This window comes from Suricata suricatta, chromosome 1 (genome assembly GCF_006229205.1).
Source record: "Suricata suricatta isolate VVHF042 chromosome 1, meerkat_22Aug2017_6uvM2_HiC, whole genome shotgun sequence".
Lineage (NCBI taxonomy): Eukaryota > Metazoa > Chordata > Mammalia > Carnivora > Herpestidae > Suricata > Suricata suricatta.
In genome coordinates, this window is record NC_043700.1 from 6,144,839 (window position 1) to 6,158,926 (window position 14,088).

The following is a 14,088-nucleotide window of genomic DNA, read 5'->3' on the forward strand; positions in this document are numbered from 1 at the left end:
ACAAGTAATTAGGGGAAAATGGTAATCAGCGAATTGGTTTTGGAAGTTAGATAATGGAGCGTTGGTCACTCAGAGCTTTGGCTTTGAGGCGTTGAGAAAGTCCCAGAGCCGGACAACGCCACTAGATGGCCCCCAGGAGTGCAAAGTCTCATCCTCTTGGGGTCCTTTGTGGATGCCCTGGACGTTTCTGGCAGGGACGCTGGAAATGGCTGGACTTAGGTCATGGTTGCCTTTGACTAGCAGCCACTTACCGGGTGAGGAGATAGCAAAGCTGGAGCTGAGGGCTGTTACCCGGAGGCGGGGCGGCGGGGGGGGGGGGCGGCGGGGGGGGGGGGCCGGAGCCTGAGCCCCATGTCTGTGCCGGGGGGGGGGGGGGGAAGGCCCATGGGGTCCGCTGGAGAGCCAGCAAGGGCAGCCCTGGAGAGGGGACGCCAGACCCCTGTAGCGCCGGGGAAGCAGCCGGTGTCCACAGTGGGGCAGAAACCTTGCACATCTCAAGTGTGTTCTTCTGGAAGAGCAAACGTCATGTTCCCCTCCCTCATCCAGAGGAGCACGTATGAGGAAGGAAGGGGCCAGGTAGGACGCCCTTGCCGCCCTCACACGGCCCACTCCTCAGGCCTAGCCTGTTCAGGGGCGGGAACGTCCAATAGGACTGAGACTGAAGTTTGAAACTAGATGAGCCTACATCTTCATAACCGAGGACATTCTTTAAGAACCAGAAGTTTCCCCGACGTGATGGGATGGGACTGAGACACCATTAAGTGGCCTTTGGCTTGTGACTTGATACATTGAGATGTTTCCGTGAAAACAGTGATAGTTGGCTGGGTGAGTTTTCATAAGCATTTCCTGGGTTAATCAGCACATTGGGCATGATCTGAAGGGAGGAAGAGAGCGGGTCCAAGACAGGGTGGAGGGGGGCCGAGCCCAGCCTCTCCTTCCCATTCCCCACCACGGATGGCTTGCAAGCCCTTTTTACTTTCGACCCCAATGGTTTTAGCTCTGTGACCTTCTGAGTGTCCGACTGCAGGGACTCTCTTGCTGCACAGATACTGTGATTCAGCCCTGAGTCAGACTCCACGTCACAGACGGAGGCTCTGGAACCCACACGGGCAGACAAACCAGCTTGGTAATGACCCAGGTGGACCAGGTGGCAGGCAGAGGGCTGCATGCAGATGGCCTGCCAGGCTCCACACTGCTGACCGCTGGACAAGATGACCCCTCTCCCTCCCCGACGCTGCGCCTCCAAGAGCGAGGCAGAGACGAGGAAAGACAACTTCCGTTCTTGTGTTGAACATGGGTCAGGGATCGTGCTGAGTGGCACTGTACACATGTTACCTCCCTGAGTCCTCGTATCGACCCTGGGGGTTCGTTTACTCAGCTTGGAAAACTCCTCAGGTGTCTTAGGGGGCGTGGAATGAAATATTCCTTCTCCTTCCCCCCCTTTTTTTTGTTTTTTTTCCATAATATTTTATTGTCAAATTGTTTTCCATACAACACCCAGTGCTCTTCCCCTTAAGTGCCCTCCACCATCACCACCACCTCTTTTCCCCCCTCCCCCTTCCCCTTCAACCCTCAGTTCATTCTCAGCATTCAATGTACCCCAATGTTCATAGCAGCAATGTCAACAATAGCCAAAACATGGAAGGAGCCTGAATGTCCATCACCTGACTAATGGATCAGGAAGATGTGGTATATATTCACGATGGAGTACTACATGGCAATGAGAGGGAATGACATATGGCCCTTTGTAGGAAAGTGGATGGACCTTGAGGGTGTCATGCTGACCGAAGTAAGCCAGGCAGAGAAGGACAGAAACCATATGTTTGCACTCATAGGTCTAGCAGGAAAACAAGAGAGACCTAATGGAGAACCAGGGGGAGCGGAGGAGGGAGAGAGAGTTGGGGAGAGAGAGGGATGCAAAACTTGAGAGACTATTGAATCCTTCCCCTTTTTTGTTCAATGCTGAGCACAGTGCCGCAGGGCCCGTGACAGCCCGTGGGGTTGGGTGCAGCGGTGACGGAGGAGAAGGGGCACTGCGGTGGGCTTCCCTTGAAGGAACACCCACCCCTCACTGGCAGGAAGAACACGAGGAAGGTGAACGTGAATGAGGCGCTCATCCGCAGGAGCAAGTTCACGGGCGCCCAGCCCTCATCTACCCACAGATCAGCCGCACCTGACCCGCCGTGAGCTGGCTGCAGGGGAGACCTCTTCTCTGTGATCCTGGTAGCCTGTTGTGCGAGCCTCACGGGGGAGGGCAGGAGGATCTCTCCCCTTCCGGCTGAGCCAGGACCAGAGGGAAGCGAGGCCAAGTTCCAGGAGAAGGAGGTCCCCGGTTTCAGGTCAGAAGCCTTGTCAGTGCCCCAAAGAGGCGGCGCAGAGCGGAGCTGCACACGGAGCACCGGCAGCCGCTGAGCCTCCGCCGAAGGCAGAGCCCAGTGGGACAGCCAGTCAGCCAGCCAGGCCATTACGGGGCAACTCCCAAGTCCCCTCTGGGCTGTGACTGGATGTGCTGTTCTTGACACTAAGCATTCTGTCTTCTTCCCTGAGATGGTCAGTCGGGTGCAGCCACAGGGAGACTGAGTGGAGGCTCAGGGACACAAGGTGGATGACACGGGACCTAGAGACGGGAGGCACAGCACGCCATGCAGGTGGGGACTCCTGTGAGGCCGTGAGGCAGAATACAGAAGGGCAGGGAGAGGGTAGGCCCCTGCTTTGATTGGCATTTTGGAGGCTAAGGCAAAGCAGGGCAGGGTTCACAGTTTGGGATTGGCTTATTTGGACAATTTTGGAAGGCTTTAGGCTGGAGGGGTAGACTCTGGTAACCTGGGACCTTGCCCTGGGACGACAGAGGCAGGAGAATATTGCCTCCTTGGGTGCATGGGCCAGACAGAGGAGTATGGCTCTGGATGGGATGTTCCTGGCTGGGGCTTTGCTCTCTCTGAGTCAGCTAGCCCTGGGAAGGGCAGTCTCTTCCCTGCCAGGAAGGTTTTTTTGTTTGTTTTTCTTTTCATTTTTTATAGATATCAAAACATTATAGGCAGAAAATAACACATATATAACACAACATTTAAATCAACGGACTTTGAGAGTAGCAGATTGCCTTCCATAATGTGGGTGGGCCTCATCCAATCAGGTGAAGGCCTTCCTAAACCAGACTGACCCACCCCAAGAACGAAGGAACTCTGCCAGCAGACAGCCTTTGGACTTGAACTGCAACTCTTTTCTACATCCCCAGCCGGTTGGCTGTCCCCATTAGATTTGGGGCTTACCAAGTGTCGGTAATTACGCGAGCCAATTCCTTAACATAAATCTCACTCGATATTTATACACACATGCTGTTGGTTCTGTTTCTCTGAAGAGCTTTGACTGACACAGACCCCTCTACTCTGAAGACCACCATGTGCGTGAAGAGTTCCAATTCTCTCCTGTTCATTCATTTTTATTTTTATTGGAGAAAAGCTTGGAATATTGGACTACTAAAGGAGACCCCTTGTGGGGAAACCTATGGCAAAATCATGAACGGCTAACATGTATTACTGCCCATCAAAGCAAGAATGCTTCTTCGGTTCATCGAAATTCCATGACCCATCTCTCGACTGCATTCGGTGACATGCCTTATGGGCCCATGAGCCACAGAAGTCACGATGCCACATTGCTTTCTGATGAGGCCATATGATTTTACTGTCAAAAGCGGAAGCAGTGGACACCTGGGTGGCTCAGTTGGTTAAGTGTCTGACTTCGGCTCAGGTCATGATCTCACGGTTGGTGGGTTTGAGCCCTGCATCTGGCTCTGTGCTGACAGCTCAGAGCCTGGATCCTGCTTCTGATTCTATGTCTCCCTCTCTCTCTCTGCTCCTCCCCCACTCATACTCTGTTTCTCTCTCTTAAAAATAATAAAATATTAAAAAAAATCTTTTTAAAAGTTAAAGCTGGGGCACCTGGGTGGCTCAGGTTACGCGTCTGACTCCTGATTTCGGCTCAGGTCATGATCTCATGGTTCATGAGCTTGAGCCCCGTATCGGGCTCCGCACTGACAGCTCAGAGCCTCCTTGGGATTCTCTGTCTCCCCCTCTCTCTGCCTTTCTCTCTCTGCCTCAAAAATAAGCATTTCTAAAAGGCTGAGGCAAAGCTAAGGTGTATTTTAGATGGTGCCCTAGGTGCCCCTTTCTCTGAAACACCTCTGTGACCGAGGGGCGCGCTGGCAGCCCCGTGTGTCTGTGCTGGTTAACAACGTGCCCTAGTGATACGTTGTGCCCTTTTCCCGGGATACAGGGTGCAGAGTGCTTTACGGGCACCCTGCGGAGACGGTACAGGCCCTCACTGCTGATTTCCTCGTTGACATGCAAGTCCAAGGGCCCGCTGTCGCCGTAATCTCATGAGCAGATGCAGAGTGTCAGCTAGGCACCCGTCTGCCCCGGCACCCTAAGAGGCACACGTAATTAGGAGGTGGGAGATGTTCCTTAAAAGGGTGACTGTGCAGAACCAGTCTGGTTCAGTGGACGCTCCCCGCTCGGGGAGTCAGCGTGTTGACCGGCTATAAAGGAACCTGACTCACCAATTCCTGAAGGACAGCCGCGGTAATGAAGTTGGGCCTGGGAGTGTGTGTTGAGCCTAGTCAAATCAATGCTTCCTTTTCCTCGACACCACTGCTGTCTTAGGGGCCAGAAATTGGTCCTTGCGACCATTGAGAAGTGAAGTGGGTTGTAGACAAGCGTTTGCACCCCCTTAATTCTAGCCCCGGCTTCCCTCCAGGATGGCCCAGCCAATAGTGTTTGCATTTGAGTCTCAGCAAAAGGGGACGCTGCGCGGGTGGGCGTGGTGGTGAGGAGGGCGAGGAGTGTGCGTCATCGCCAGGGGGAGGCGGCTGCGGTCTGCTAAGATCGGGGAGCCAGAAGCAGGAGGGCCTCATCCCAGGAGCGCAGGGTCTGGGGGCCACTGGCCGCTCGCTCGGTAAGCTGTAAGCCTGCAAACGTCCTGAGCACAGGGCTGGGGAGGTGGCGCAGGTGAGTGCAGAAGCTCAGGACCTTTGATGGGGGGGGAAGGCTGGAGGGGAGGGGTGCCGAGAGCAGGTGAGAACGCGGTCAGCTGTAGTCTCTTCAAACCTGCCGTGGGGGCTCCCGGTTGAGCGTCTACCCGTGATTTCCGCTCAGGTCATGAGCTGGTGGTTCATGAGTTCGAGCCCTGCATCAGGCTCTGCGCTGACTGAGTGGAGCCTGCTTGGGATTCTCTGTTTCTTCCTCTCTCTCTGTCCCTCCCCTGCTCATGCCCTGTCTCTATCAGAATAAATACATGAATAACTTTAAAAACGCGCAGTCAGGGCTGCTCCCTGCGTAGTGCGGAGGCCCTGGGCCCACACGGCTCAGGGACGGGTGTGCTGCGGGAATCCTCTTCATCCTCCTGGTTTCTGGGGGCGGTGGCGCCCTCTGCCAGGGACAGTCCCCTCCCTGTCTGTGGCTGGGGATCCATAAGCACGTACTTTTGGTCACTTGAAGAGCTCCTGGCGGGGCAGACAAAATAACCACAACCTAGTAAACGGTGAGGCAAACCCAGAATGTGGGCTTTCATCCACCTGAGGACCTGGTCTTGGGAAACCCAAACGTCAGCTGTCCTGAGTGGGACGGCTCATCTGGGAATCTGTCTTTGATTTAAGAACCAGAAGAATGTTCTTAGGGTAGGCTCTCATATCTTTGGAAAAAAAAAATTTTAATGTTTATTTATTTTTGAGAGAGAAAGAGACAGAGCGTGAGAGGGAGAAGGGCAGAGAGAGAGGGACACACAGAATCAGAAGCAGCCCCAGGCTCTGAGCCCTCAGCACAGAGCCCAATGCAGGGCTTGAACTCACAATCTGCGAGATCATGACCTGAGCTGAAGCCGGACACTCAGCTGACTGAGACACCCAGGCGCCCTGGTGGGCATCTATATCTTGGAGAGGGAAGCTGATGGCATGCCTGAGGTTTCTTTTCAAGACAGAACGCCTCTGGAATATTAGCTTTTCAGGGGAAGGGAGAGGCCCGGATGTGCTGAACTGACTGTTGCTTGGATGTCACAGAGAAGGCTCAGGGGAGGTTAGTGTCCAAGACACCCGTGGGCCTCTCCTCACCCCGCCTTTCCCGCACAGAAGAGGGCTGTTCTGCCGAAACCTACCGCGGGTTTTATACTGTTTTTGCAACGTTTGATTTTCATTTGTGCTTGTAACGTATCGACGTGGACTATGAGCTTGTCGTTGCCAGATAAGGAGACCACAGAACCACATGTGTCATCAAGAGTGGTAAAAAATTTATTGGAAAAAAGGGAAAGCGACCCATTCCCCTCCACCGACAGGTGTCCACAGGCTGAGGGAGTGAGATGAGAAGTTGCGGTCGTAAGGGATGCTCTTGGTGGCGACAGGTGGCTGGGCCGTGTGGTGGTGAGCGGAAGCCCAGGCGTGAGACAGGAAGCCACAGGAGGGGTGCTGTGTTCTAACAGAGGGTCTCCGATGCTAGGGTGAACCAGCCCAGTGCCTGGGCCAGGAAGGCGAGAAGGCAGCCGTCTGGGCTCTGCCCGTCCTCCGTTTCACTGACCAGGCTGCTGAGTTTGGGATGAGCTGTTTCTAGAATCAGGGACGCGTTCGTCTGTGTCGTCTCCTCCTCATGCATCCCGGGTCTCACCGCCCACATGTTGGTTTGGTGACAGAATGCAGTGGAAGTGACGTCACTCAGGCCTGCTCAGCACCACCCTGGCCCAGCTCCACTCTCCGAACCCTCTTACTTTCTCAACCTCTTGCAGAAAAAGATACAAGATTGATTTTGATCTGAAGGAGGGATGCTTAAAGAAAAAGAAAAGTCTTCTTTCATTAAAATAACCGTTACAAAGACTTGACTTTGCATGCCTCGTCCGTCGCCCCCAGTCCAGGGTCAGCGCATGCAGCACTTGGCCTTCCCGCTGTAGCAGGTGCCGTAGATCTTGGTGAAGAGCGGGCATGGAGAGAAGCTACAGGTGCCTCCTTGCCTGGCACATATGTATTGGTCAGACCACTGGCCGAGACCTGTGAGAAAGCAAGCACCTGTAAGATGGCAGAAAAACACTTGAGACTCGTGGCTTGTGGCCACAGTGACTTGAGAACACAAGGTAAAGCAGCTCTCTGCAGAGCACTGCCAAGCGCTCCATCTCCCAAGAACACTGCACTCCGTGTCTCCGGGGCTGCCCACGAAATGAGGCCTCAGCAGAGCACCTTTGGTCTGAGGCCTGTGTCAGCAGTGGGGTTCTGGGTACGGTTTCCTTCTACACAGAGAGCTTTGAGGGATGCAAGGAATTCAAGTTAGTCCCCATGTAAAGTATTTGACCACCCACACTGTGGCCCAAACACGTCTTGTGTTTCAGGAATGCTGAAGCTCACTTCTAACCCCGTGAGCGTTCCTAAACATCATCCCGTTCCCATGCCGCCTGGTTGTACCATGCTCTCTGACATGAATTCCTGTTCCTCCGTCTTTCCTGTCACCATCTCTGCTGAAATCTGTGGTCCTTCCATGGCAGGTTGGAAGGATGGCTGTGCTATACTGCTTTCCCAGTTCAGCCCAGTCGGAATGTGTTCTGCCTTCTTCCCAGTATCCCAGAATCTAGTAATCGCAAGGTCTCTAGACCAGTCTTGTATGTTATCCAATCAAGCACAAAGCTGCCCTATGGTGTCCCGGATAAGTGACTATTATGCCATTGCTTTGCATGCCTTCATTGATAGGTGTTATGAACTGAATCGTGTCTGCCATCAAAGTGTGTATGTTGATGTCCTAACCACCCAGGGCTTCAGAATGTGACTGTGTTTGGAGGTAGGGCCTTTTGAGAAGTAATTAATGTTAGATGAGGTCATAAAAGTAGTCTCTAACCCACACCATTTTGTACCCATTTAATAAAGGCTGGGAGTAAATAAAATCTGAATACATTTAGGGGGAAGAATCCAAACTCCAAGTGAGAGAAATTGGACTAGAGCGCCGCCCATGAGATTTTGGAACGCTGTAGGCAGGCAAGACTGTTGAATACATTAGAAAATTCTTGGGGTAAAAAGCCAGTAGGTGGAGGTGAGAGCAAATCGCCAGCGTGATAAGGGGTTTGGAAAAGACGAGGCCCATGGTCACCACCTGCCAGGGTCCCACCTGCCAGGGTCCCACCCACGTCTCCCGCCGGCACCACACTGCGGATCGGGCAGGAGAAGGCCAGACTTGCAGAGAGTCAGGGGCCAGAGCACGACCTACGTGACCCCTCAGCCTGACGTGCGCAAGGAGCAAACACACACACAGATGCGCGGAGCCGAGGAACGCAGTCTGGATCTTCGCAACGTCAGCGGCAGAGCCCACGCCTATGGCGGGACCTGCAGGGATGTGGTGGTGGGAGCGAGTGAGGCTGCTCACCGCTGTGAAATTGGCTTACCACCCCCCAGGTGAGCTGTGGGGCCTTCCCGGGTCAGGACAGGGTGGTTGGGTGGCAGCCATGTCAGGGACAGGCCTGCCACGAGCAGGTGAGGCTCTGAAACAGAGGCTGCTGGTCAGGATAGGAGCCTGGTGCCATTCGAGCCATCGATGGGGGCTAGGAAGGGTCAGACTTCACTGGCCAGCTCTCTGGGAAAAAATCAAATGCACAAGCCACTTCTGCAAAACAAATAACAGAACTCCAGCCGAACTGGAGTATGACTGCAGACCAGAGGGGTCTTCTGCAGACAAGCGTCTCATGAGCTCCGTGCTCGGCAACGCCTGCGTGGGAAATCCACAAGGCCTCTTATGGTGCGTGAAAGTTTTAACTCAATTCCTCTGTGGATTATTCTTTTTTTCTTTATTATTTTTTTTACTTGAGAGAGGGAGAGAGAGAGAGAGAGAAAGAGGGAGAGAGAGAGAGAGGCAGAGAGGGAGACTCTGAAGCAGGCTCCATGCTCAGCACAGAACCCAACACGGGGCTCCATCCCAAGACTCCGGGATCATGACCTGAGCCAAAGTCAAGTGTTGGACGCTCAACCGACTGAGCCACCCAGGAGCGCTCTGTCTAGATCATTCTCAAGATCAGTCCCTGTGCCTCGTGACACACGGTCTTTGGGAGGCCTGTGGAAAGAGTATGGGGTTTGGAGCCACAGCTGGAATCAAATACTTGTTATTTGCTGGCTGGTGTTTTAAAGTCAACTCTTCTGAGGTTCATTACCCACCCCCTCCTCCCAAAATTCATCAAATGGGGATAATAGTGGTTGCTGCATGGCAGAGATGCCGGGGCATGTGGTGAGGTGATCTGCATAGAGCTGCTTCTTGCCAGCTGTGAGGAGCCACAGGTGGCATTCTGTGAGGACACCTCCGTTTCCCGGGTGGCGCTAACCAGGTGCCTTCCGCAAAGCCTGGCTTGGAGGCCGCAGGGTCCTTCTGTCTGAGGAACCGGAGAGCATGTTTTTCCGGATAGGACCCAGAGGCCATAGCAGGCACATTCCTGGTGGCTGTCGCCAGAGGTCAGACAGGTGGAAGGAATTTGGGCAAGCAGGTTGGGGTGGGGACCACAGAGTGAGATGCTCAGGTGTGGGCAGGGCAGGGCCGAGACCCAGGGTCAGGAGGAGGGAGCCGGGAGCCATCTTGCCCAAACCCTCTTCTTAAAGATGGTGACAGTTGAGGCCTGGACACCGCGGAGTTCTGGCCACGCCCCGGAGGGACAGGAGGGAAGGATCCTGAGGAGTGGCCCGCGCCTGTGTCCGTGGGGTTGGTTAGTGTCGCCGTGGCCACCTGCTGACCACCTGGGAGGAAGGCGCAGCTGGAAGAGAACTTCCCGCCTGCATCTTGTGTCCCCTGCCCAGCCCCCACGCTGCGAATACGCTTTCTGAAGAAGCCATTTCTGACTCCTTCCTTGTCTCAGTTGAAAGGTCCCTGGGACTGGCCCACACCCGGGTGACTTCCTCGCCCAGGAGGCCCCAGAGCCCCCGTCCCCGGGACGCCTGTCTGTGCTGACACTCTGGGCCCCGAGTGGGCGGTGCTTGCGAGAGAGCCGATGGCCCGGGCTCTCGTCCTTTCTGGGCCTGTCCCAGTCCTGGGCGAGGGCGGCCACGCCGCTTACCCACAAAATGAGGATAATGGTTCTTCCTTCCCCGAAAGGGCCTGCGCCAAGCATGACGTTAAAAGTGAGAGCTTCCGGGTTTCTCTTTTTCCTCCTCTGTGGGCTTCCCCACCTGATACCCTTTCTGTCCGGTTTGTCCTCGGTCCCCCCACTGCCCTTGGACCTTTCCCCAGTTTATCCCACCCAGGACTGCAGACCCAGACACGCACGGCAGCCGTGCAAACGCTGAAGGTCAGCCCGCGGTCTGAGGGGAGGCGATGGGGAGCTGTAGGGTCTGCAGTGATGTGGATACCAGCGTCCGTCTGGACAGCGGCCACCGCAGCCTGCAGCTCCCCGGTGCTGCGTGGGAATGTGGCCTCGTTTTTTGTGTGCCTTTTAAAGTTTATTTACCTATTTTCAGAACGAGAGATCAAGCAGGAGAGGAACAGAGAGACGGAAAGAGAGAGAATCCCAGGCAGGCTCTGCACTGCCAGCTCAGAACCCGACTCAGGGCTTGAACTCCCGAACCGTGAGATCACAACCTGAGTCGAAGTCGGATGCTTAACCGACTGAGCCACCCAGGCGCCCCTCATGTTTTGTGTTTTTCAGAGAAGATAAAAGTCTGAATTTTATGCGACATGCCCTGAGTTTTTAATGTCAAGAAGGAAGTTAGGGGCACCTGAGTGGCTCAGTCGGATAAGCCTCCGGCTTCAGCTCAGGTCATGATCTCACAGTTTGTGGGTTTGAGCCCCGCATCAGGCTCTGTGCTGACAGCTAGCTCCGAGCCTGGAGCCTGCTCTGGATTTTGTATCTCCCTCTGTCTCTGACCCTCCCCTACTCACGCTGTCTCTCTCTGTCTCTCAAAAATAAATAAATAAAAAATATTTAAAAAAGAAGGAAGTTAAAAAAAATTTTTTGGGGGGCACCTGGGTGGCTCAGCTGGTTAAGCATCTGGTTTCAGCTTGGGTCATGATCTCACGGTTCATGGGTTCGAGCCCCACATCGGGCTCTGTGCTGACAGCTCAGAGCCTGGAGCTGCTTCAGAGTCTGTACCTCCTTCTCTCTGTGACCCTCCCCTGCTCGAACTGTCTCTCGCTGTCTCTCAAAAATAAAAATACATTAAAAAAAGGTTTTTTTTTAAGTACCGTGACAACCAAAGTGACGTCCATCTCTCCTCCCCCCTCCGCCTCGTCGGAAAGCTCTCTGGCCCCTGAAGACCGGGTCAGCTCCCTCTGTGACATGTTCCGTAGCCACCCTGTACTTAGTGGCATTTCACAACACAAGGTAATTAGATAATTAATTATAAAATTGGGTTTCTTGTCATGCTCTGCCTCTAGAATGTAAGGTCATGAGATCAAGATTGTTTTCCAGGACAATGCGTGCACCCAGTAGCTGATAACTAAATATTCATTGAATCCGAGAGCAAACAGCCTCGGACTTTCCCGATTTCTCCCCGCCTTGGCTGGGTTCTCGTCCTGCAGACGCAGGGACCCGAGTTGCCCTGACATTTCGACATCATTCTGTGTTCACAGAAATAAGACATAAGATTTGTATAAGATAAAAAAAAGCAACACTTTTTTTTTCTGATAGAGATAAAAACTGCTAAAGGAGAAGGTCATGTTATGGTTTCCTGCAGTGACCGCACCACTGTCACTCACCTCGGGGCATGTGGGCCTCAGTTTCCCCATGTGTGACTAGATGAGCCTGCTGGCTTTCCCAGAAAAGGGAGTGAACTGATCCCACGTGAGGGCTCGGGGTGAGTCACTGTGAGGCCGGGCCCCAGCAGCACGTTCCCGGAGCTGCACTGAGCTCCCTTCTTATAGAAAACTGAGTGCATCCCCAGACAGAGACTCCATTTGCTGGCAGTGCTGTGTAGACAGGACTCATGTGCTGTCAGAGGACAGCGCAGGGGAGACTCCCCGGGAGGCTCCGAGTGAACCTGTGTGCGCTAAATGTTCAGTCCTGTTCCCCGGTCTTTCTCCACTTGCCAAGTCTGGCTGTTCCTGCGTATCCTTGGAAACACTTCTATGTTCTGTGCTTTGAATGACACGCGTATAGTCATATTTAGAGGCGACAGACTGAAGGTAGCTCTTCGGGTTAACAGAGTGGCCGTCCAACCTCTGTGAGTTGGAACAGAGCCGCAGTGAGGATTTTGCACGGCCGCTGAGTACGAACACACACATTCGCGAGCCGGCCGGAATAAGAGGACAAGGAAAGAGCATGCACGCCCACTGTGTGGCACGCGCTCGTCTCTTCTGACCTTTAGAAACAACACGGTGGCAGCCCGCTAGACTGACCCCACCCCTCGCATAGAGTCCCGCTGGAAACACTCACACTCCGCGTTAGAATACTCTTGTACCCAGTTTTCAGATGGGGGACCCAGTCCTGTTCGGAGGGCGTGTCTAGGTGATGCAGAGACTTCCGGAGCTTTGGTGCTCTAAGGGCCACCTGCAGTGGCCCGCTCATTTTGCAGCTGGGGAAACTGAGGCCCAGCATGCATTGGTTTGCTCGAGGCCACTCAGTGAGTGAGTGGCAGGGCCAGGGAAAAGCATATCCCCCGATCGGTTCCACCACCCCCTCTGACTGACAACAGGCGCACTGCTGTTTTGACTCAGAGGAGTTGGCATCTCCTGTCCCGACGGAGGCCAGTGGCCGAGCTCGCAGGAGGGCCCCTGGGAGGCCACACCCAGCTCACCCGGTGAGCCGGGTTGGCAGCCTGCCCCTCCCTCTGCTGGCCTCCCGGTGTGAGGAGCCATGTTGCCCATGGAGTGAGGGGTCCCCTTCCACGTGGCCGACCTGCTAGCTGTCCAAGGCAAACACAGGGCCGGGAGATGCTGGGCTCCCCGACACCGGCCCCCCATCCCTGCCAAGCACCGACGGCACTGAGTCCCCCAAACAACAGTCAGCGGCGGAGAGCTGAGTCTGTCCCTCCCAGGGGTGGCCCCCAGACCAGGCTCAGCAGGCCTGCCCATGCCATCTGCCCAAGCTGGCTGCTCAACCTTGCGAATGCTTCTCTGCCACTCCGCCCTCCTGGGAAACAAGGGGCAGCTGTCCCCAGAAGTCAGCCCCTAAGTTCCCGACCTGGGAGGAGGGTGTCCCGAAGCTCACCTGGGGCCAGGTTGGAGAAGATGAGGCACAGGGTCAGCAGCAGGAAGTAGAGAGCCCTCATGGCGGCGGGCAGGCTGGGCCGGGATGTCTGGCGAAGGAGGCTCCTCGGAGGCTCAGCTCACGGATGCTTCCAGAGGCGGGAGTGTCTGTATTTATAGGGCACAGGATTGCACAATCACATATGTGATCTGAAGGGCGGTGTTGCAATGCACACAGTAAAATTCTAATAAATAACCCCTTGTGCCGTTTGCCCCGGGTAATCTGCGAGTCATGTGGACACGCTTTTCTCCGTCTAGCTGGGACCGGATTCAGCCTCCAGCCTGGAGACCTGAGGTTGGCTCCTCCGGCCAGTTCTGTTTGGTTTTGGAGGCTGGGCTCCTGGAAAGGCAGCTCAGGCTAGCAGCCCTGCACTGGGGCGGCCAGGAGAGCCCAAGCAAGGAGCCTCAGGGACACTAAGCCGCCGGCTGGCCGGAGTCTATAGCTGAGCCGGGTTCCCTGTGAGACGGCCCCAGAGGTCACCCTCTTCCCTGATCAAGGCTGAGCTGGTTGCTTCTGATTCCTTTTCATTTTACCTACAGGGAGGGGCTTTCCAACAGGCCAAGGCTGCTTTCTCCATTCTCTGCCTCTGCGGTGAACGTTCTCCGTAATTAACCAATGTCAGTCTCCTTTCCTTCTCCCTTGCCTTGCCTTCCCTTTGCCTTCCCTTCCCTTCCCTACCCTACCCTACCCTTCCCTTCCCTTCCCTTGCCTTCCTTTCTTGTCTCTCAAATCCTTTTTAATCTATGGGCCTCTTCTATCACTGAAACAATTTATTTTTATCAAGACTTTATCTTCTTAGCGCAGCTGTAGGTATACAGCCAAATGTAGGAGAAGGTACAGAGATTTCCTGTACTTCCTGTCTGTCCCCCACAACCTCCCCTCCATCAGCATCCCCCACAACTGATGAACTTA

At 54.6% G+C, this 14,088-nt stretch overlaps 2 protein-coding genes across 2 annotated transcripts in view; both read right to left on the reverse strand.

The window, feature by feature from the left end:
- Positions 1-2,465, reverse strand: part of XKR5 (XK related 5) — a 29,726-nt gene extending 27,261 nt beyond the window's left edge. The window contains exon 1 of the mRNA XM_029933226.1: positions 2,066-2,465. Coding sequence (XP_029789086.1) covers positions 2,066-2,465 — 400 coding nt within the window. The remainder of the gene's footprint in view (positions 1-2,065) is intronic.
- A 3,789-nt stretch (positions 2,466-6,254) lies between these two features.
- On the reverse strand, positions 6,255-13,292 carry DEFB1 (defensin beta 1). The gene is made up of 2 exons (XM_029933860.1): positions 13,138-13,292; positions 6,255-7,024 (listed from the first exon to the last, which is right to left on the reverse strand). Exons 1-2 carry the CDS (start codon positions 13,196-13,198, stop codon positions 6,894-6,896), a joined length of 192 nt encoding a protein of 63 aa, XP_029789720.1. The 5' UTR covers positions 13,199-13,292; the 3' UTR covers positions 6,255-6,893.
- Between the last annotated feature and the right edge of the window lie 796 nt (positions 13,293-14,088).

Excerpts from the sequence above, each read along its gene's own strand:
- DEFB1 (XM_029933860.1), bottom strand. The coding sequence starts at position 13,198 with ATGAGGGCTCTCTACTTCCTGCTGCTGACCCTGTGCCTCATCTTCTCC. Across the intron at positions 7,025-13,137 it reads CTTCTCCAACCTGGCCCCAG|GTCTCGGCCAGTGGTCTGAC; the intron begins GTGAGCTTCGGG and ends GCTTTCTCACAG.